This window comes from Mauremys mutica, chromosome 3 (genome assembly GCF_020497125.1).
Source record: "Mauremys mutica isolate MM-2020 ecotype Southern chromosome 3, ASM2049712v1, whole genome shotgun sequence".
NCBI lineage: Eukaryota > Metazoa > Chordata > Testudines > Geoemydidae > Mauremys > Mauremys mutica.
Window position 1 is genome coordinate 77,279,671 of NC_059074.1, and position 14,748 is coordinate 77,294,418.

Genomic DNA, 14,748 nt, shown 5'->3' on the forward strand with positions numbered 1-14,748 from the left:
GAGATTACAATCTAAATAGACATGACAAACGCAAGATGGGGAAGAGGTATAACACACACAGAACAATGTGATGGCAGCAAATGTCACTTTAGTTCCACATTGTTTTGGTTTTTGGATGGGTTTACTTAGGAGGGTATCAGTTAATGGAAAGAAAAGGGAAGAGGATTGGGGGAGAGAGTGGAGAAGAGGGTCAGGTGTGGAGTGAAGTTAAGGTGAAGAGACTGTGGGCTTGTCTACACAAACAGTTAGTTTGTGGCAAGCTACAGTGTAAATCTACCCAGCACTAACCTGCCATGCACTTGGATTCTGCTGACAAACATTAACAGTTCCCTAGTGCAGCAGTTCTGTGGGACGAGCCTTCCATGGGAGGCACGGGAATGTGTCAAGCTGTGTGCTTCTTTTTAAGAGCTCAGGTGGCTGCGACTCCTGCAGAAGGGCTGTGCACATCCAGGAGGTGGGGAAAAAGGAGACAACTGGAGCCTCACCGACCGGGAAGTGACAGCTGGAGCACCGTCATCTGGGTTCTCCTCCTCCTACTCCAATCCCTCACCAGAAGGCAGCCTGGGCTTGGGTTCTCCTTCCCCCACCCCCAATCCCTCACTTGGTGGTGGCAGGGCTCCAGCAGTTAACCATATGGTGGCAGCAGCAGCGGAGAAGTAAGGGTGGCAATAGGGCACTAAGTGTGGCGCAGCATGGCCTTCAGAGCTGGGTGGCAGTCTTTGTACTTGGGAAGGCAGGATTAAATGACTACAGGCACAAAGAAGGGGTACCAGATTAAATACATTTGATAACCACCACCCTAGTGCATTTAGATTAACTCCTGTTTTCAAAGTGGGGTAGATCAAACACATTACGGAACTGTTGGGGCACATCAGCAGGATCCACACGGACACTTAGCGTGCAGCAGGCTAGTGAGGGGTAGATTTATACCGCAGCTTGCTGCAAACTAAATGTTCATGTAAAGAGGCCCAGTCAAGTAGAGGGAGCAGGAGGTTTGGAGCCCTCACCAGGACCAGAGGAGAGAGAATGTCTAGTCAAACTGTGGAAAATTCTCTACATTTCCAAAAATACTTTCCTTTGCTGCTTCTGCCCCTACTGGCTCCAGTTTCTGGGCTTGTCTTCATGGTAAGGTAATATGCTCTCAGAGGTGTGATTTCTGAAGTGCACTTACAGGCTGTACATGAATTGATCTATGTAAATCTTGCTGGTGCACATTAAAGGGTTCCCTAGTGTGCTTTAACATAGCTCAGACCAATTAACATGCAGCATACTAATGCACTTAGAAATCATACCCCCGTAGAGAGCATTGATTAGACCACCATGTAGGTAAGACCTGTGTCTGGTTCCTCTCTGGCTACCAACTGATCCTAGTACCCTGAGCGTTGAGGGTCTCTCTTCTGCAAAATTCTGGGTCTGAGTGGTGCTGGAAAGGGGGAGGGGAGGGGAGGGCTTCCCACTACAGCAGTTCCTATTTTAGCTGCTTCTTCCCCTACCAGACGGAGTATGTTCCTTAACTTGTGAACAAAAAGGAAAGATGGACTCAGTAATGCAATGCAATTCCAGTATGTCTCAGACTCATTTTTATAAGTAGCAAAATACTGTCTAATATATTGGTCTTCTCAAAAAGCACATAACCTAATCAGGATCTGGATTTTAATTTTTAATACATCTTAGAATCACAGGAATGTAGGGCTGAAAGAGACCTTGAGAGGTCATAAAGTCCATCCACCTGCACTGAGCAGAATCAAGTTTACCTAGACAATCCCTGACAGGTGTTTTTCTAACCTGTTCTTAAAAACTTCCAAGGACAGGGATTCCACAATCTCTCTTGGAAGCCTGTTTCAGAGCTTAACTGTCCTTATAGTTGGAAAGATTTTCCTGTCACCTGCCTGTTGCAGATTAAGCCCACCTTCAATGGACTTGGAGAACAGCTGATCATTTTATAACATCCCTTAACATATCTGAAGACTATATACAGGTACCCACTCAGTCTTCTTTTCTCAAAACTACACATGCTGAGTAGTTTTTTTTTTAACTACATCTTTCTTAAAATGTGGAATCCAGAACTGGACACAGTACTCCAGCTGAAGCCCCCCAATGCCAACTAGAATGGGACAATTACCTCCAGTGACTTACTTACCTAAGAGTGATATTAGCCTTTTTTTTTTCTTTGCAAGTGCATCATATTGTTGGCAAATATTCAATTTGTGATCCACTAATTGTAGTACTTCTCACTTGTCTTTATTGAATTTCATCTTGCTGATTTCAGACCAATTCTCCAGTTTCTCAAGGTCATTTTGAATTCTAATCCTGTCTTGCAAACAGCTAGCAACCCCTCCCACCTTGGTGTCATCCACAAATTTTATAAGCATGCTTTCCTACACCATTATTCAAGTCATTAATGAAAATATTGACTGCTAACAGACCCAGGACAGACTCCACAGGACCCCACTAGATACATCTCCCCAGTTTAACAGTGAACTAGTGATAACTATTCTGAGTATGTTTTTTCATCCAGTAGTGCACCCACATTACAGTAATTTTATCTAGGCCACATTTCCCTGGTTTGTTTATGAGAATGTCACATGCGACTGTGTCAACAGCCTTACTAAAATAAAGATAAATCATATCTATAGATTGCCCCCTTCCATTAAGCTTGTACCCTGTGAAAGAGGGAAATTAGATTGGTTTTGCATAATTTGCTCTTGACAAATCTATGTTAGCTATTCCTTAATACCCTAATATTCTCTAGATGCTTACAAACTGACTGTTTAATCATATGTTCCAGTATGTTTCCTGGTATCAAAGTTGGGCTGACTGGTCCATGATTCCCTGAATCCTCTTTGTTCCCCTTTTTAAAGGCAGGTGTCATGTTTGCCCTTCTTCAGTCCTCTGCAACTTCACTTGTCCTCCATGAGTTCTCAAAGATAATTGCTAATGTTTCCATGATTGCTTCAGCTAGCTCCTTAAGTACCCTATGGTGAATTTCAGTAGGCCCCGCTGACTTGAATACCTCTAATTTATCTAAACATTCTTTAATCTGTTCTTTCTCTATTCTAGCTTGTGTTCCTTCTTTTCTTAGAATAGCAAGAATATTCCAGAAGACTGGAAGATTGCTAATGGAGCAATATTCAAAAAGGGTGTCATAAATAAACAGATCAGGGTTAAGGTCTCTTTTACCTGGAAAGGGTTAACAAGCTCAGTAACCTGAGAAACACCTGACCAGAGGACCAATCAAGGGACAGGATAATTTCAAATCTCTGTGGAGGGAAGCCTTTGTCTGTGTTCCTTGTTTGCTCTGTTCTCTCTTTGGATCTAAGAGAGGCCAGACATGTCTCCAAGTTCTCCTGGAGTAGTTCCTACTATCCAATAGTGAGTATTAATTAGAAAGGCGGATTAGTCTTATAATTTGATTTCTACATTTGCAATTGTGTGTTTGCTGAAGGAAATTCTTTATTTCTGTTGCTGTTATTGCTTTTACTGAGAAAGAAAGGAGGGGGATTCTCTCCAGAGATTGATAAGTTTAGACCCTGTGTATTGTTCCATCTTGGTATTACAGAGATAGTTTACTTTTTTTATTCTTTAATAAATCTTTTCTGTTAAGGACTAGGTTGATCTTTCCTTGGGTGAATTCTCAGGGAAAGGGGAGGAGGGAGGAGGAAGGCATCCCTCTGTAGTTGAATCCCGGTATCTCTCCTAGGAAAAGGGAGGGGGGAGGAAGAAGGGGGGAATGGTTTATTTCTCCTAGGTGTAAGAACTCCAGGGATTTGGGGCTCTTGGGATCCCCAAGGATTTTGGGGAAGGTCTGTGTCCCAATACACGTACATTATTGGGTGGTGGCAACTTTTACCAGATCTAAACTAGGATTTTAGTTTAGAGGAGTCCATGCAGGTCCCCATATTGGAACCCAACAGCTCTAAGTGGGGGTGAGACCTATGACAAAGGGAAAGGAGGATTTCCCAGGCTGGGTGGTCTTATATTAATTGTAGGCAAAGAGACTGGGTTTGAGATGAAAAAATGGCATGGGGAGAAGGGGTAACTGGGATAAGGTAAGCTAGTGGTGGAGGAGAGAGACTGGGACAAGGACAGGTTGGAGAGGATGGGGCAGAATGGGTCAAACTTATGGGATACACGCAGAAAGGTCTGTGACCACTATAACACACTCCCCTCCAGAACCAGAGATTGCTGTGTATCACCATTCTTCTACTCTCAGTAAATATTAGTGAAACCCCTGGGCAATGTGTCTCATCCTACTCTAACAATGGTCCACACAAACATAATTTACTACTGCTATCATTACTTCATTAACTCAAATAGCAGTGTTCTAAGTGGTGAATCTCAAGGTTTCAGCCTTGCTGATAGCCCATGTGGGTATAAATATGATACCACAATAGAATTTTGGGTGTGTGTGTGGGGCGGGGGGGAGGGTGTTCAGCTGGCTTTATTAAAACCAAGGAAATTTATGTTTTAAGGATATGCTCACTCTGCAGGATTTAGGAATCTTATTTCCCTTTTTTCTGTGGGGAAAAAACACGGCAAGTACTACCTAACATCTAAAAATCACAGGTGCTCCTGAGAGTCAAGGGAGTCAAATAGGGAGCCTGCCTGCCTGTTAGAGAATCACAGAATATCAGGGTTGGAAGGGATATCAGGAGGTCATCTAGTCCAACCCCCTGCTCAAAGCAGGACCAATCCCCAACTAAAATCATCCCGCCCAGGGCTTTGTCAAGCCTGACCTTAAAAACCTCTAAGGAAGGAGATTCCACCACCTTCCTCGGTAACCCATTCCAGTGCTTCATCACTCACCCAGTGAAAATGTTTTTCCTAATATCCAACCTAAACCTCCCCTACTGCACCTTGAGACCATTACTCTTTGTTCCACCATCTGCTACCACTGAGAACAGTCTAGATCCATCCTCTTTGGAGCCCCCTTTCAGGTAGTTCAAGGGTTCTCAAACTGGGGGTCGAGACCCCTCGGGGGTCATGAGCTGTCAGCCTCCACCCCAAAGCCCGCTTTGCCTCCAGCATTTATAATGGTGTTAAATATATAAAAGAGTGTTTTTAATGTCTATGGGGGGGGGTCGCACTCTGAGCCTTGGTATGTGAAAGGGGTCACCAGTACAAAAGTCTGAGAACCCATGAGGTAGTTGAAAGCAGCTATCAAATCCCCCCTATTCTTCTCTTCTGCAGACTAAACAATCCCAGTTCCCTCAGCCTCTCCTCAAAAGTTATGTCCTCCAGCCCCCTAATCATTTTTGTTGCCCTCCGCTGGACTCTTTCCAATTTTTCCACATCCTTCTTGTAGTGTGGGGCCCAAAACTGGACACAGTACTCCAAATGAGGCCTCACCAGTGCTGAGTAGAGGGGAATGATCACATCCCTCGATCTGCTGGAAATGCCCCTACTTATACAACCCAAAATGCCATTAGCCTTCTTGGCAACAAGGGCACACTGTTGACTCATATTCAGCTTTTCATCCACCGTAACCCCTAGCTCCTCTTCTGCAGAACTGCTGCCTTGCCATTCGGTCCCTAGTCTGTAGCAGTGCATGGGATTCTTCCGTCCTAAGTGCAGGAATCTGCACTTGTCCTTGTTGAACCTCATCAGGTTTCTTTTGGCCCAATCCTCTAATTTGTCTAGGTCCCTCTGTATCCTATCCCTACCCTCCAGCATATCCACCAGTCCTCCTAGTTTAGTGTCATCTGCAAACTTGCTGAGGGTGCAGTCCACGCCATCCACCAGATCATTAATGAAGATATTGAATAAAACTGGCCCCAGGACCAACTCCTAATAAACTCCTAATAAATGTTAGAATATAAATTTTCCAAATGTTATTAATACAATACAGATGTGATATCAGAGGTAGAATAATGTTCACCCAAAAGCATCATCTTTGACATTTTCCTTTACTATGACTAAAATCACAAATACTGTCTATTCCAGTTGTCTGAACCGATGATTGTGACCTAATAGTTGTAAATAGAGTAAACTGCCTAAAGAGATTTGTATTTGTCTTCCATTGTATTAAAGCTGGCTGAAAATTTTCTCAACTTCATTTTTTTGGGGGGGGGGGGAGAGAAGAGGTGTCAAAAAAGGGGACAAGTTTCTTTCACAAAACTGTTTTGACCAATTCTAGGTACTTTGTGTTCAGTTTTATTAAATTATTGACAATTTTATAGTTTATTTAATTTTAGTTGTTTAATTTGTGATTCATTGGGGGAAGGAGGGAGAATCACAAAAACTCAAATGCTATTCTCACTGTTCAGCTAAGAACTAGTGTAATATCCAGTATGTCTTTTGTGAGGGAGCTACCTCCCTAAGTAGCAAAAGTGTCAAGAAGCCATCAACATCTCTGGATAATGATGACCAGGTACTTCAGAATATGCATCACTAATTCAGAAAACAGTTCAACTGGTCTTTTAAACCAATATGCTAAACAGATATTACAGAGCTGTAGAAATTTTGATTAAAAAGGTTTAAACATTTTGATTTTACATCTGTGTTATGCTCAAGACTACATAACTTTAAACATCAAAGCTACAAATTAGTTTCAAAGAACTCTTTTGATGTTATATCCACAGTATATCAGCAGAGCTCAAAGCAATTTTTCCACTAAAAAAACTTTAGTAAAGTCAATTTAAATCACTTGCAAAAACATTCTTCAAAAATTGAAAAGTGCAAAATGTGCATTAATGAGCTGTTCACTCTACTAGAGCTAAGATTATGTCAGCAATTTTATTATACCTATCTTTTTTCAGGTGTTTCAATGTCACAGGTTTGGTACCCAACGCACCTGGTAAGGAGTAAGGAGGGGCCCCCAAACATGGCCACAAGCCTCTTCTACACCCTCTCTAGCCTTAGGGGTAACTTAGGGCACAGCTGTAACTCTCCAGTGTACCCCACCTGGGGATTCCCCCACACCAACACCATATTTCAATAGCCTGGCAAGTCAGCTTTGCAGATGTTCTACGCTGATGGACTGGCACAAAGTAGCTGTAGCAGGGAAAAGGATTTGGCCTAAAACTTCTAAAGAAAAATCCATTACCTATTTCTAAATTACAATTAACATCCCTTCCCCTCCTCTTTCTACCTCTACACACATTAGGGTCCAAATTTTCAAGTGCCCTCTACTTTTGTTCACACCTCAATCCCCAATTCCTGGGTACCCAACTTCAGACAATAAGTACTTAATCACTTACATTTCCAAGTTAAGTCAATGGAAGCTGCCTCTGAACCTTAGGTCCAAGTTGTTTCAAGTTTGGCAACAATCAGTGAACACTTTTGACAACTTCTTCCTTGATATCTATGCACTGAGAATGTCTTGCTGCCTCCCGTGTGTGCCTCTCCCCGCAAAACCCACACCTATTTTTGAAACTTGGTTATAGCTACAAAAATAGTATGTAAAATAGGTAATACATATGATAGTAAGACTAGAATTTCATGCCTAGAATACACATTTTCTTCCTTAAGACCTCAGAGTAAAATCATGAAGGAAAAATATATATAACCATATTATTAAATATTTTAAAACAGGTTTCAATAGGAATTGGTAAATAGTAATCAGTATTCTAATTTATTAACCCAATATACAGGGCTATTTATCTGCAAGAGTTTCCTTATTTTCTAGGAAGCTATATGTGATTTGTTCCATGAGTAGTTATTGTTTCAACTATAGGGATAGCAGATGTTTTTTTATCTGCATGTGTAAAATGAATGTATTTTAGTAACAGTGTTGAACTTTCCATTCTTATCGCGTGTGTGTAGCACTGCTATTAATCCCTCAAAACACTGGTGCATGATTAGATATGATTATGAATGCTATGTTTGTAGAGATTACATTGTTTAAACAGTCTAAGATGAAAAGAAATATCCATTCCAGAATTAGTTTGAGAAGGGCTGGAATGGAACTCGATCTTTATATATCTGGATCCCTAAATACATTACTCAAATTAAAACGTTTTAAGGTACCTTTCAATTCCTTAGAGTTAGCTGAGGAAGAAATGGTCTGTCTACCCATTTACTTACTAATTAAACTCACCAGCAGCCATCATATAGCTATGCTTCATAGTTCTTTTGATACCCATTAAGGGCATAAATGTTACCTATTGCTGATTTTCATGTATGCCTGATGCTTTTTTGTTGAAAATAAATATTGCAAATAATGGGGTCATGTTTCTTACAAAATTATATGAATATTTCTCCTCTGTCATTTCTTTCACCAAGAATTAGGTCTCTCAGCAAAATTTATTCCAACAGTAAAGAAGGTGAAATGGAGTTTGGTAGAGAAGGAGGCTCCATGTTCGTTCTTCTCACTCGTGTTTGATGAAATGCAAGTTTGCTTTGTCTCCTGCCATCTCCTCTCTCTGCTGTCTTGAGGACCCTGTTTATTGCTTATATGTAAATTGAGGTAAACACAGATTTCTTCATTCAGGACACTTCTGCCTGGGCAGGGCTGTATGGTTCTGAACATGTCATCAGATCGTCATACAAGGGGATTTAATAACTTTACATATAATGTTGCTACATACATTTCACCATGATATTATTGACCAGTGAGTTCTTAATTTTCAAATGATACCTTACAAGGCATATTTTGTACAAGGATTAGTACAATAGTGTCTAGGGTGTGAATACAGGGGTGTTTTCAGTCACAGTTCGTCTAGACTATATTTCTCCAATATGCTGTGTGGGCATGGGCCCAGAGCATCACATCGCATGCTGAGGCGGCATTAATCATCTGTCACACAGCACATGGCTCCTGTCATCTCATCTCTCTTACTTCCTGCGTGAAGGAAAGTAGGGCTGGTACTCTGGGTCCCAGGTCTGGAGGTGTAGAGGAGGCACTGCCCTCATATCATCCACAAGTTTGTAGAACCTTGGGCCATTAGTGCCCTGCACTGGAATGGCCCTGCCGGTAATGAGAGAGAGACAGAGACAGAGTCTATGTGTTTGTGCATGTGTTGTGGGGAGGAGAAAAGTCCCTGTTAGTTAATAAAGTTGTAGGTTCCATATTGGCATTCTTGTCTCATTGTTTTCAAGTCCACATCAGTCTCTCTTTCTTAAAAAGACAGTCTTTTTTACGTTTGTTTTAAATAAAACAGAGTTTTGGCATAAGAGATATAGGATTGTCTTGAGACAACTATTCCATAATTTTTAGGGTGAAATCCTAACCAAAAGGAAGGCAATGGCAGTAACCTGCTTTAATCTGTCTAAAGCAAAATATAAATGGAAACAATAGGCATTTCTTCCTTTGTAGCTCCTTGTGCAGCAATGAACTCTTTAATTTTATAAAAAGCAGATTGCAAACTCAAATTTTTGCTTCCATTTTAAGAATATTAGGCAGCTTTTGTTCAAAACAGATGCAGCTTGTTTGTCCTTCACCTCTGGAGGGCTCATTATTCTTAAATGTTTTGATCTTTTTTTGTTTCTATCGCTTACCTTCCAATCTTTTTTAAATAGTTCTGTTTACACAGTTTTGTTTTCTCTCTGTTGATTATCCTTCTTTTCTGGAATGTGTCTATCATAGTGAGGTTTCCTTCTAGCTCAATATTTTGATATTCATTTTTCTTCCCTTCCCCACAATTTTGCAAATTCTGTTATAAAGATTTGCAGTCCTCTCCATTTTTTCCTTCTTCTTGCCATTATGAAAGCAAATGGCAATTCATGAGGGCTCAATTTCTGCTGAACTATGGTTGTTGGTGGTGTTTTCTTCTTCTGTTTGTTTTTGGTTTAAGATTTTTCCTGTTTGTTTGTTTGTTTTTTTTGGGTGGGGGGAGGGTTATTTAATTGCATATTTACTGGATACAAAATGAGCTGAAGTCCAACAGTGATTTGAGTTCAGTTTTGATTGTCTTAAAATTCCAGTGATATTAATGTGAAACAAAATATCTTTGTGCTATGAAAAAATGATGCTGCAAGTCTCATAGGAACAAAAAAAAGTATGTAGATGCTGATCTTCTACACTAGAAATAGAGAAATCAATACTAGAATATCAGGTCCTTTTCATAAGAGATCTGGGATAACAAACAATACCTCCCCCAAAAGAAAAAAAAACTAAGCAAAATTGCACAGAACTGATCAAAAATCCACTGATTTGGAAGGTTAAAGCTATATTAAGACAAGGGATCTTAGCACAAAGTAGAGTTTTCCAACATTTTGTAGCAGCAGTAGCAATGGTAATAATTATATTGCATTTACACAGGGACATCAGTATTACCATATTAGAGCTAACCAGTGGTCCATTTTGTCCAGTATCCTGGTCCTCAGTGACCAGAAACAGATATTTCAGAAGAACATGCAAGCAACCTTCAGTTGGCTCTTATGGAATAACCTGCCTATAAGGAAGTTTCTTTTTAGCCCCTGCTGGTTAATGGTTGGCTTCAGCCACGAAGCGTGAGAGTTTATAAGTCCTTCTAAAACAGTTGTCCTATACAGTGTACTTGTGGATGCGCTAATTGTTCAAAGAAATGTCTAATCCTTTTTGACCCCACAGATCAATGTGTTGAGCACAACAATATTTCCTTTTATCTATTTTAATTGTTTTGCCAGATAATTTCATTGTAGGTTACCTTTGTTCTTGTATTATAAAAAAGATAAATAGGAACTCCATTTTATCTTCATTATATCATTCATTACTTTATCATGTCCTTCTTATTCACTTCCTCTCTAAATTGAACAGTCCTAAATTTCAAATTTCTCTTCATATGGAATCCTATCCCATGGCTCTAATCATATTCATTGTCCATCTCTGAATCTATTTGTACTGGATCACGAGAATCTGGTATTTTTCTATGCTCTCCATTCCCCCCTCTGGTATTTAGAAAATACCAGTCAGAGTATCACATATTATGCTTCTACTACTCCTTTACATAATGCTTTTCTAGCAGTACTATACATCTTCTTAGTTTCAATCTACTACTCTGCATTCATGCTTTGCCACAAACAGTATCATATCAGCAGATTTCACTTTGTATTGAAAAATCCCAGTAAAATGTAAGTTCCCATTCATAGTTCTGGCTAAGCTAAGACACTAATAATTCATTATTGAAGCATTAATTCTAAAAATGTTATTCACATATAATATTTATTTAATTATGAAAAACACTCTGATTTTCCCAATAGACTGGTAGCCAAAAGTAGTACAAATAATATTTACGTGACATAATTTGACATCCCTTCCCAATCATTTAATTTGATACAATAAGGGAAGTCAGATTGCTAGACAAAAATGAAATATACATCTGCTTCCTTGGTACTGTAGCATTTATTACAACTAAAAGAATTACATGCTGCCAAAGTACCATGAGGTAATATTTTAAAATGCTTTATTTCTTACCTCTGAATTCTCTTTATTCTTGAATTATTTCTGAAAGTCAATGTGAAGATTCTTACTCTTACCTGACGTAAGGTGCGTGCCACTAAACTCTCTAGCACTGGTCCTCTGTCTTCATGCAAGAGATGTACTTCATCAAGAATCAGGAGCTTTACAAGCTGAGAGAGTGCTACATCCCCAACACTCTTTCTTGTCACTACATCCCATTTCTCTGGAGTGGTCACGAGCATCTGTCAAACAGTAAAAAGAATCCTAAGCATCCACAAAGGAAAATCCGTGCCAACTACATCCAAAACCAACAATTCTATCAATCTAACACCACGGGTGAAATTTTCAAAAGCATTTAAGTGACTTAGGAGACTAAGAGTATGCATACACTGCAATTAAAACCCCAGGACTGGCCTGTGCCAGCTGACTCAGGTTTGCAGGGTTTGGGCTAACAGGCTGTTTAATTGAGGTGCGGATGTTCAGGCTCGGGCTGAAGCCTGACCTCTAAGACCCTCCCCTTTCATAGGGTCCCTGAGCCCAGTCTCCAGTCCCAGCCTGAATATCTATACTGCAATTAACCAGCCCTTTAGCCTGAGCCATGCAAGCCCAAGTCAGCTGGCATGGACATCTAACTGCACTGTAGACATACACTAAGTCTCACTGAATGATACAAGTGATAAATAAAATAATAGCATGCTTCCAATTTTCACCACCTGTCACAGTTACAGGGCACTTCAGAGCCCTTTGCAGCCCCTCTTGAGGGTACTCCTCAGGTGATAGGATTTTCTTCCTTTACCTCTCTCCAATGTAGAACCCCACTGTTCAACCACTCAGATCTGGATTTCTGGGTTGCAGCTCCCCTATTCACCAACTATGGCTCCTCTAACAGATCCAGTTGGGCTTGGCCCCTGCACGAGATTTTCCTTCAGGAGCTGTGACCAGTGGCTAAAGACAGTTTTTCCAAAACCAGCTTATTGTTTATTTATTACATAACAAGCAAAAAAAGTTTTAAAAAATTAAAAAATAAAATAATGAAAGTGTAGTGCGTGTGTCTCTCTCATCACACATATCCTCCCCCATCTCCTCCATCTTACCTAAACGTTATCCTTTCCTTGCAAGTTTTGGTGATTTCTACTTAGCCTAGACACTTCAATCTTTGGTATGGGAGAGAGACAGCCCTGCAGCATTCTCTCTACCTCTTACTGTGTGTCTGCCAATATCCTGTTTCTCTCTCCATCCTCACCTCCTGAGCAGCTGCTGACCCACCCACCCTATCTTTCACCAAGGGGATACTTTTAATGGTTTATAGTTATTTCGATCTCTAGGCTCTGGCCAAGGCTGAGTAACTTTGCTGGTGCCTGGAAACAGCATCTTCCAAATTAATGGCCCAGCTACTGTTATCTTCACGGTCTTGAAGTTGTTTACCCCAGATGTCTTACGTCTACCATTGTTTTGTTTACTTCTTGCACTTCCTAACTGCCCCTTTTAATTCAATATATGTAGCCAGACAGAATATCATCAAGCAGGTAAGCCGATGTATATAGAATAAGCATAAAAATCAGTAAAGATATCTTCGCCGCTCTGCACACCATCTGATAACCCTGTCAGACACCAGGGGTTACAGCTTTATGCCATAACTATAAGAAGCAACATCTTTAAATTGCAAATTGCAGATACAGCGGCCACCATTAAAGATATTTTCCAACAATATTATAGCTATTCTCTGCTTTAAGTATGGAGCAAATGGATGTCTCATATACCCCTCAACAGTGAATACTGGCAAACAATGGTAACTTTTTGGGTGTTTACTGCCAGGCATTTATGGCTGTGAGTTAGGATTGCCAACTTTCTAACCGCACAAAACCAAACACCCTAGCCCCGCCCCTTCCCCGAGGCCCCACCCCTTCTCTGAAGCCACACCCCTTCTCAGTACATTCCCCCTCCCTCAGTGGCTCACTCTCCCCCACCCTCACTCACTTTCACTGGGCTGGGGTAGGGGAGGGGGTGAGGGCTCCGGCTTTGGGATCTGGGGATGAAGGGTTTGGGGTGCAGGAAGGGGCTCCAGGCTGGAGGGTGGGGCTGTCAGATTCGGAATGTGGGAGGGGGCTGTGGGATGAGGCAGTGGGTTGGGGTGTGGGAAGGGGTACAGGCTCTGAGCTGAGGGTACAGGCTCTGGTGAGAAGCCAGGAATGACAGATTTGGGGTGCAGGAGGCGGCTCCAAGTTCAGGGGGATTCAGAAAGTGGGAGGGGGCTGTGGGTTGAGCTGGCCAATGGGAGTGTGGAGCTGGTGCTCGGGGTGGGGGCAGCGCATGGAGCTTCCTGCCCCATTCCCCCACCTGGGACCCGGACCTGCTGGTCGCTTCTGGAGTGCAGTGCGGTGCCCCAGGACACGTAGGGACTAGCATGCCTTAGCCCAGCAGTACCACCAACCGGACTTTTAATGGCTCAGTCAGCGGTGCTGACTGGAGCCACCTAGGTCCCTTTTTGACCAAGTGTTTCGGTCAAAAAAACGGACACCTGGTCACCTTACTGTGAGTTAAGGACGGTCATTTGTTGTTTATTTTTGATTTTGATAAATCATTGCCCTGATAGTCATAAATCTCAGACTTCAAGGACATGTAGAAACCTTACCTGCCTCTCTTTCCTTAGGTTCAATAGAAAAGCAATTTTTAACTATTGAAATAAAGCTTACAGTAATACCATTATATTTGAAAAGCAACTTGTAAACTAAAGAGAATAATTACAGTTCATGCCTAGATATTTCACTGAGACTGTATTACAAGAGTTAAGCAACTAGAAAGTTGTTCTCTATAAATCATATGAATAAAGTTAAGACTGCTCTTCTTGTTTTTGTGAACAATGGGGCATAAGGATTCTTTGATTAACTTGACAATGTTAACACAGGCTCAGGATTTTTTTTTTTAATTAGTGATTGTACTGCTATTTAGTGAAAGAAAATGAACAGAAGTGACTATTTTTCTATCTTGCCCGTGACCAGGAAGGATTCTCTCAAATAGATAATTCAGTCTGCAGAGTATTTGAAAATTTGCTCCCTTTCCTATGACCGTAATAAGATTGTCAATTTGTGATGGGGTTTTAGTAACGTATACACTTGTCCTCTAAGACGCCACTAATTATTTTATATATGCCACTGAGTAGTTGGGGATTGCTTTCGCTTACTATTGCTGTGGGCCAGATTTCCGCCAGTGATCTAGAAGGTAAGATCCATACCCCCTTGCCAGTCTCAACCTACCCAGAATTTGCATAATAGGGTTGCCATAAAAATGGGTATCCTATATTATGAATATATCATATGTTTGTGAAACATTTATCTACAAGTTACAAAATTCAATCTATGATTAAAAGCTAAATCCTCTTTGAATACATGGTTTTCTCAAAAAGATATGTTTGGAGAGTGGATACCGAG

General features: G+C 41.0%; 1 protein-coding gene across 1 annotated transcript in view; it reads right to left on the reverse strand.

Moving 5' to 3' along the window:
* Positions 1 to 14,748, reverse strand: part of ASCC3 (activating signal cointegrator 1 complex subunit 3) — a 492,957-nt gene that overhangs the window by 293,192 nt on the left and 185,017 nt on the right. The window contains exon 11 of the mRNA XM_045011487.1: positions 11,398 to 11,562. Coding sequence (XP_044867422.1) covers positions 11,398 to 11,562 — 165 coding nt within the window. The remainder of the gene's footprint in view (positions 1 to 11,397; positions 11,563 to 14,748) is intronic.